This window comes from Pinus tabuliformis, chromosome 5_2 (assembly GCF_031772625.1).
Source record: "Pinus tabuliformis cultivar Carrire ecotype Pingquan chromosome 5_2, CPIR1, whole genome shotgun sequence".
In the NCBI taxonomy this organism is placed as follows: Eukaryota; Viridiplantae; Streptophyta; class Pinopsida; order Pinales; family Pinaceae; genus Pinus; species Pinus tabuliformis.
Window position 1 is genome coordinate 798,988,953 of NC_142306.1, and position 8,705 is coordinate 798,997,657.

The 8,705-nt window shown below is 40.9% G+C and overlaps 1 protein-coding gene across 1 annotated transcript; it reads left to right on the forward strand.

Moving 5' to 3' along the window:
- The first annotated feature begins 2,217 nt into the window (after nt 1-2,217).
- Nucleotides 2,218-6,525, forward strand: LOC149161729 (uncharacterized). Its single transcript, XM_089434983.1, has 4 exons — nt 2,218-2,509; nt 2,633-3,190; nt 3,386-4,103; nt 4,485-6,525. The coding sequence occupies exons 1-4, from the start codon at nt 2,218-2,220 to the stop codon at nt 6,523-6,525; spliced, it is 3,609 nt and encodes a 1,202-aa protein (XP_089291109.1).
- Nucleotides 6,526-8,705: the final 2,180 nt, after the last annotated feature.

Sequence of the window (8,705 nt, forward strand, 5' to 3'; positions counted from 1 at the left end):
ACCACATTTACCAATGTGGTTGATATATGCCGAGAGACGTATATCAAGCATTTATATAACCAAATTTACCAATGTGGTTGATATACGCCGATATGCGTATATCAACAATATTAATAATTATTATGTGTATTTTTTTAAAGTCCAACTATTTATCATTATTAATAACTATATAAATAATAACAACCATATTCTTATATATTTATGACTATTATATTAATATTATATTAAAATAATTTTAAGTTACTGTATAATATTTTATTTAATATTATTTAGTTTTAAATTATTTAATATAATTTAAACATTTAATAATAATATTAACTGATAATAATAGTAGTAATATTAATTAACAATAATAATCTTAATAACAATAATTATTTAGTAGAAATAATAATTATTTTAGTAAATGTGGTTGATATACACATAAGGGGATGCTGAAACATTGAAATTGCTTCAGACCTAGAAGTGCACAGATCTCGGATAGCAGCACTGTTCAAAAAGGGTCAAGAGCTGACCGTCCGGATGGGTGCAGAGGGGTCCATTGGGACCCCTACGTATAAACAAATAATAATGCAGAAACAGAGGAAGAACGTGAAGGAAGGAGTCAGGATCTCGGGGTATGATGATTTCAAGCAGAGTGGCGGGACAAACAAGAAGAAAAAACAAGTGGAAGACAATGAACTAGACAGAAATACAGAGGTCAAAGGAACAGAGGATGAGGGTCTGGAAAATAGTGAAAATAAAAACACTTCAGGACAAAAACTGACAGAAAACAAGGAAAGACAATCAGAAGAAGGTAGGGGGAACGAAGAAAACAGGCGGGAGAATAAAGAAAAGAAAGGGGACACAAGCTCAAGACCCAATAGACAACCAACAATGAACGGGATTTGCAAACCAATAAAAACTGACAATCTCAGGGTTGTAATCACGGATCCGGAGATTCAAGCTTACCGAGAGCACATGACAGAACATGCAGTCATATGCAAGTTTATGGGTATGTGGCCAACTGAAAGGGCCTTATGTCAATGGATTAGACAGCATTGGAAGCCCAGAGGGGATGTCAAACTACACTCGGGAGCCAAAGGTTTCTTCACAGTTGTGTTTACCAACCTGGAAGATAAGAATAGGATTTTTTATGGAGGCCCGTATTTCATGGCTTCTGCTGGTCTGTACATGCGACCATGGAAATCAAACTTCGCTCCAGAAAAAGAATCCTTTACTCAAGTTCCAGTGTGGATTCGTTTATTCTCTCTCCCAATAGATTATTGGGGTCTGAATGCTCTAAAACAAATTGGAGATTAGCTGGGAACTTTTATCAAAGCCTCGAAGGCAACTTTGCAAAAGAAATACACCTCATGCACAAGAATATGTGTATAAATGGATGTATCGGGGGCACTGCATGAGGGGCTATGGCTCGAATACAGGGATGAAGACTACTTTCAGGCAATAGACTATGAGCAGATCCCATTTCGATGCCGTAAATGTCATGAACATGGACATTTAATAAGGGAATGTCCAATGAACAGGAAGGAAGAAGACACTAAAACAGAGCAGGTAAACAAAGGCAAAGATAACTTCATAACACCAAAGTCAAGGCAGAGAGCCAATAGAAGAAGAATAAACAAAGCAGGAACAGATAGAAACAACTACAGTAATACCTTTGAAATCTTGGATCTAGAAACAGACTCAGAGGATGGGCACAGAACCCTAACATCAAATAAGGGGCGTAAGGAAGAGGAAGAACAAACCAGGAAAGAAGCAGAAGAGGACAAGAACACCAATGAAGTCCAAATGCAGGAGCGACCAGAAGAGCCGGAGGAGGACGCAGACATGCTAACCAGCGATGGAGGAAGCGAGGATTTCGAGCTGGAGGAGGTACTAGCCAAGGAAGGGATGAATCTACCAGTTATAGCTGAGAACTGGAAAACTCAAGGCATAGAAAATGTACCGGAGGAAGAAATCAAGAAGGTCAATGATTTGTTCATAGCACGACAGAAAGCAGATTTAGAAAGGCAGAACAGGAAGCTAGGTATAGCAAGAGGTAATGGCATCCATTCAAAGAGTCTTCTATGGAACTCATCCAGCTCCAAACAAAAGAAAAGAAGAGGCCGAAGGACAAGTGGTGAAGCTTTGCAGGAGCTAGGTATGATAATGATAAACTCAGGGAAGATGAAGGCGCTCAACGCCTTCCCGACCTATCAATAAAACCAAAAGTTAGTCATGAAGATCACATCATGGAATGCAAGAGGGCTTAACATCCAAGCAAAGCACAGAATATTGAAGCGCAAATTTCAGAAATACAAACCGGAAATCATGTTCTTACAAGAATCCAAATGCAGCAGCTCCAGCATGGCCACGATAAGCAAGAAGATCGGAAGGAACATAAACTATCTAGAAGTTGAAAGTCAGGGCCGAGAAGGCGGCCTAGCAATGCTGTGGGACACAAGAGATATTCAGGTGATCTCTGCAGAAGCGAACAAACACTTCATCGCTGTGGAAGTTCAACCCACAGGTAATTCTGAATCATTCTTATGTGTTAATGTATATGGACCACAAAGAACAGAAGATAAAATAAGTTTCTTAAATTCCTTATATAGACTTATTGCTAGATATCCAATGTCCAAATGTATTCTAGGGGGAGATTTCAACATGATAACAACCCTTCTGGAGAAGAGAGGGGGTCTAAGGAAACTTAATAGGGATGCGGAGGCTTTCACAAGTTTCATTGATAATGTCAAAATGGTAGACATTCTCCCCAAGAGTGGCAACTTCACTTGGAATAACAGGAGAGGGGGAGAAAGGATGATTGCCTCTCGCTTGGATAGATTTTTGATTTCTGAAAATATCATAATGGATGGCATCACCGTAGAGTCAGACATCCTTCCAAGTGGAGGATCGGACCATTGGCCAATTTCGATCACAGTTGCGGTTCAGGGTACACCAAGGAATAAACCATTCAGATTTGAAAAATTTTGGCTGGATCACCCTAACTTCCTCAAGCTGGTGGAGAAATGGTGGTCAGAACCCCTGGAAGGCAAAGGTTCCAAAATGTTTAATCTGCAGAAGAAGTTAAGAATTATCAAAGATAAGATAAAGGAGTGGAACCGAACGGTATTTGGGGACATCTTTAAGGAGAAAACCATAATAGAAGAGAAATTGGAACAGATTCACAAAGACTGGGCAGCTGGGAACAGTAATGAGGAATCTGTGGAGCAGGAGAAATTTTTAACTCAACAGTGGCACAATAGATGTAGGCAAGAAGAAACTCTCTGGAAACAAAAATCAAGAATTCAATGGCTAAAAGAAGGAGAGCAGAATACCAAATTTTTTCACAGATCTGCTCTAGACTACAGAAGTGCAAACAAAATTCTTGAGATAAAAAATAAAGATGGGGAGCCACAGAAGAACCACCACGATATATCAGCGCTGCTCCAAGAACATTTCAACTCCATAGCACAGGAACCGCAGATAAATAGAGAGGAAGCCATCAAGGAACTTCTAAAATCCATACCCAAATCTATCAACTCTGATCAGAACTGGGCCCTCTGCAGGGAAATCACATTGGAAGAGGTGGAGGAAGCTGTGAAAAGCATGCCAAATGACAAAGCCCCAGGACCGGATGGGTTCACCATCAACTTTTACAAGGCTTGTTGGCACATTGTGAAGCAGGAAGTATGGGATGTTGTTGAGGACTCTAGACGCTCTGGAACAATTCTAAAATCCATTAATTCAACCTTTATAGCGCTCATACCTAAGGTTGAGGAAGCCAATACCCCTGAAAAGTTCAGACCTATTGCCCTCTGCAATGTCATTTATAAAATAATATCAAAAGTCATAGCCAATAGATTGAAGCCGATTCTTCCGGGCATCATTTCAACAGAGCAATCGGGCTATGTCGAGGGAAGGCAGATATTAGACAATATCCTCCTTGCTCAGGACATGATCCATACCCTCCACTCAAGGAAAGAAGCAGGGATGTTAATGCAGCTCGATCTTTCAAAAGCATATGACAAGGTGAGCTGGAGGTACCTAGAAGCTATATTGGATGCTTTCGGTTTCTGCAGGCAATGGATCAGCTGGATTCTAGCCCTCATCAAATCCACAAGGTTCTCGATCCTTGTTAATGGAGCTCCCTCTGAACCTTTCTCACCCTCGCGTGGAATAAGACAGGGTGATCCTTTGTCCCCTTTCCTTTTCGTCATCCTCATGGAGGGTCTCAGCAGAATCATAGCCAAGAAGAAAGCTGAAGGAACTATTAAGGGTCTTCAACCAATACGTTCCTTACCTGCCACCACTCATCAATAGTTTGTGGACGACACCATGTTACACGAAATCCCCACAGTAAAAGAGGCCTTGGCATTCAATAATATCTTAGATCTTTTTAGCAAAGCATCAGGAATGGAAATAAATTTCTCCAAATCGACGATCTTCTTCTTCCATACTCATCCGAATATTCAGGCTCATCTGTCTCGACTTCTTGGATTCAGGATAGGCAATCTACCATCGAAGTATCTAGGGGCTCCCCTAACTCTCAAACCTGGGCAGAAAGTGCACTGGGAGAAGATTATAGCCAACATGGAGAAAAAATGTAAACACTGGACGCACAGGGCACTTAACTTTGCTGGCAGATTAATCCTAACTAAGGCTGTGTTACAGGCTATACCACAATACTTACTATCTATGCTACCAGCACCCAAGGGGATTCTACAACAAATTAGAACCATACAAAGATCCTTCCTATGGAATGGTAATGGGGATAAGAAAAAATGGGCACTGGTAGCTTGGAATAAGTTATGCAAGCCGAAATCTATGGGGGGACTAAATCTTGTGGATCCTTCAATCGTCAACATGACCTGTGGTGCAAAATTATGGTGGAGATGGATTAAAGAGCCCAATTTGCCGTGGGCTAGACATTGGAAAGAAAAATACATTCCCGACTGCAACAATCAAGATCTTGTAAGACTGCAAGAGGTCCCAGAGGGCTCACCCATTTGGAACCTCGCGAGAAAAAACCGGAGCTTAGTGCAAGAGAATAGCTTTTGGGAAATACGCAATGGAAGGCTCGCCCTGTTTTGGGAAGATGCCTGGCAGCAACTCCCAAAACTGGGTACCCCAGAACTATCCTCTCTCAAACTATTCAGCCAGAATGAAGGTAGGTACAGAGTCCACCATTACTGGAATCAGAACATCAGGGATCCAAACTGGAGGGAATGGATAAAACTCAATTGCGGCAACAACATTGAAAGAAATGAAAGCATACAGCAAGTCAATGATCAGTTACTAAAAAGAAAGATTCGGAAGACAGAAGAAGAAGATCAACTGAGATGGGGTATGAAAGGGAGTGGTAACTTCACATTAAAAGAAGCAAGGGACATAATAGAAAAGGCTGAACAGGAGGAGGCAGTGCCCTGGTGCAACAAGGTATGGGACAACCTATTTTGGCCGAAAATTAAGACTTTCCTCTGGCTTCTGATGCGAAACAAAACCCTAACTTGGGATAACTTACGCAAAAAAGGATTCAATGGACCTTCCAGATGCCCAATGTGCTTAGTCGAAGAAGAAACAATAAACCACTTGTTTAATTCTTGTGAGTGGGCGAATCACCTATGGAATTGGATGGAGGGAATTCTCAGAGATTCCAACAGAGACAGAGGATCAATACATAATACCATCCTGAATTGGCAAAGTAACTTCTCCAATAACCAAAGAGTCAACAACATCTGGAAAACTTTGCCAGGCTTCTTATTGTGGACAATATGGAAAGAACGCAATAGAAGAATATTCCAAGATGAATACAGAAATGCAGAGCATTCCAAAGAAACTATATTAACAAACATCAAACAGTTAATTCAGACAAAATGTAAAGTGGATCCTAAAGAAAAGCCATCAGATCGAGACTTACTTATCCTGAAGAGCTTTCAATTGGAAGCTATCCACAACATTACGATGCCGAGACACCAGCAGCAACCAAATCCGGAGGCCAATAGATGGAATTGCCCACCGGAGGGAGGTTTGAAGCTGAATTTTGATGGTGCATCCAGAGGAAACCCCGGGCTGGCAGGTATAGGAGGTGTTATAAGGAACCAGGTTGGCGAAATTCTTCATATCTATTGCAGAGAGCTGGGAGAAAGCACGAACAACGAGATGGAGTTCGCGGCGCTAGAGCAGGGGCTAAGAATCCTAAAGAATCTACAGACAAGCAAGGCGATAGTGGAAGGCGATTCGTCTCTGGTTATCTCAGTCGCAAAGAAAATCTATGGAGGTACTAAGGCAAGCAGAGCCACGAAACACTGGAGGCTAGCCAAGGTGACGGAGAATATTGCAGAGTTGATTGCTGGAATGAACGGGTTAGTCTTTCAGGCGGTCAGACGTAAAGCTAATGGGCTGGCGGATTACTTGGCAAACTTTGGTATTGATAACCAAGAAGGGGAATGGGACAGTTGTTGGCAACAGGTGGACTGTCCGAGCCTTAAGGAAAAGTGCTTACAGCTGGCCCAGCAGGACCTAGGCAACACAGACCGGGCGTGACCGGTAAAGGGCAGGGATTCACGGCAACGCATGATGGGACTGGCCGGAAATGTGATGAGTTTTGATCGTTGGCGCCGGACGAAAGGACAGGCGCAGCGGAAACATTTATGGCAACAAAAGGCGGAGATAGAATGGTTTTATGACAGGTTATGCCGCAGAGTCCATCGCCGCCGCATCTCAAGAAGGAGGGACACTTGGCACGAACGCACTCAGGAAGAAAACAACAACATTCATTTTAAAATCTGGAGGCATCACTTGGGATTCACGGCTCTCCTCAAAATTTATGGTGATAGTACTACCACTTCGCTTCGAAAGGACAAGCGTATCATGAGCAACCTAACGGAGAAAGGTTATTTATTAGCCAGACAAGGCACTGGATCCATTACATTTTCTCTGGGCATCTCTCTGGGTTGTTGTATTTCTTGGTTGCGATCTGGTCATCAAGAGAAGGACAGTGGGAGCATTATGGAGATGGGAAGCTGCAGAAGTTTAACTGCAAACCGGGAGCTTCAAACAGCGAAGAAGATGTATGAGACCCGAACTGCGGCGAAGAATAAGCGAAAGATTGCTGATATGGAAGCTTCGGTTAAGGAGGAGGAATTGCCGCGCACAGAGGAAGACATTGCAGGGGAGGTCGACTGGCTGAAGGACCCGGGCACAGCCTCCAAGCGAGCAACACAGTTCGTGCGTACGCAGGCGGAAAGCTGGAGGATTAAAACCCTGCTAGCGAGAGCCTTAGACTCTAGGGAAGAAAAGAAGCAGCATTCTAAAAGGGAGGACTCCCTCTCTGAGGCTCAACTGAATAGTCTGTACGAGATCTATAAGACATTGGATCTCAAAATCTCGGCAGTGCATGAGGTGGCGGAGTCTGTAAACAAAAAGCTGACTCTGCTCATTAAACTTCTAAGGCAGACGCTAAGCCCGGATCCTCCGCTCTATGATGGTCAGCAGCAGGCAACTTCGAAGGAAGTTCATGACTATCATTCCATGCAGGCAAGAGTAGATAAGCATGTCTTGGAGCAGGGTCTGGACACTGTCAGCCGGTTTGGGATGCCACCGCAGTAATTTGCCACTGTTTAATCTACCGCATTCAGTCAAATGCAGTATTTTTCTGAAATCTTTTTTAATGTAACTATGTCGCAGTCTAAGTTTTTGTTGGTGTCTTTGTAATATGTAATCGCTATTTAGTCTGGCCACCCTGCGTGGTGTGCGGGTAGTTTTTGTTGTCTGAACGGTCAGGGCCTGCATCTTGTGTCTGTGAACTTGTCTTTCTCAGGCCTTGATCTGCAATGGCAGATTTTTTGTAGCATATTTTGTATTATGATATATACTTCTGACTTACAGAAAAAAGATATACACATAAGGCTTCATTTTTATCTATGACACAAATCATTGATAAATATATAATAATAATAATAATTTTTTATTCATTTTTTATAAAATGTAAATAAATAATTACTTATTTTATTAAAAATAAATAAATTTAATATTATTTTTAGAAAAATATAAATATTTTTATTTTATTTTATTTTATAAGTTATAATAATAATAATAATAATAAATAAGAGTTAATTAATTAATTATTGTTAAACAATAATAATATTTTTTAATTAAATATTATTGAATAATAAAAATACTAACATTAATTAAATAATAATAATAATAATAATTAATAATGTTAAGAATTAATAATACTAATTAATTCTTTGTCACAATGTGACGTTGGGCCATGGTTGATTTTCATATTGAGACAATCTTTGTCACAAAGCGACATTTGAGCATGGTTGACCATGGTTGGCTATGATTCACCATGTTTGACCCAAAGGAATAACAAACCATTGGGACTGATACTAAAAACCCAAGAACTATAAACCTAAGGGAATATGATGCAGGAGCATTAGCTCGAAACTATCATTGTATTGTAATAGATATAGGGGCTCTTATATTTCTAAGGAAGTTGGTTTCCTAAATGTGAATTAATGTAATTATTTAGGCAAGCAGATCAAGTTAGGATTAGTTAGGAACTAGCTTGAAGACACTGTTGAACAACTGAAAAGTATCTGAGGAACAGTTCCTCAACTGTAAAGAAACTGTTTCTAATGTATTGAAAAGAAAAAAAGAGAGAGGTTGGATAGGTTAGCCAAGCGAAGCCAGGCCAACCAGAGTGAGAGTGTGACTGT

What these genes read in the sequence shown, in the direction of transcription:
- LOC149161729 (XM_089434983.1), top strand. Translation starts at nt 2,218, where the DNA reads ATGAAGATCACATCATGGAATGCAAGAGGGCTTAACATCCAAGCAAAG. An exon ending in AGACTGGGCAGCTGGGAACA is followed by an intron (nt 3,191 to 3,385) that starts GTAATGAGGAAT and finishes TAAAAAATAAAG; the next exon opens with ATGGGGAGCCACAGAAGAAC. An exon ending in GCCCTCATCAAATCCACAAG is followed by an intron (nt 4,104 to 4,484) that starts GTTCTCGATCCT and finishes TCTTGGATTCAG; the next exon opens with GATAGGCAATCTACCATCGA.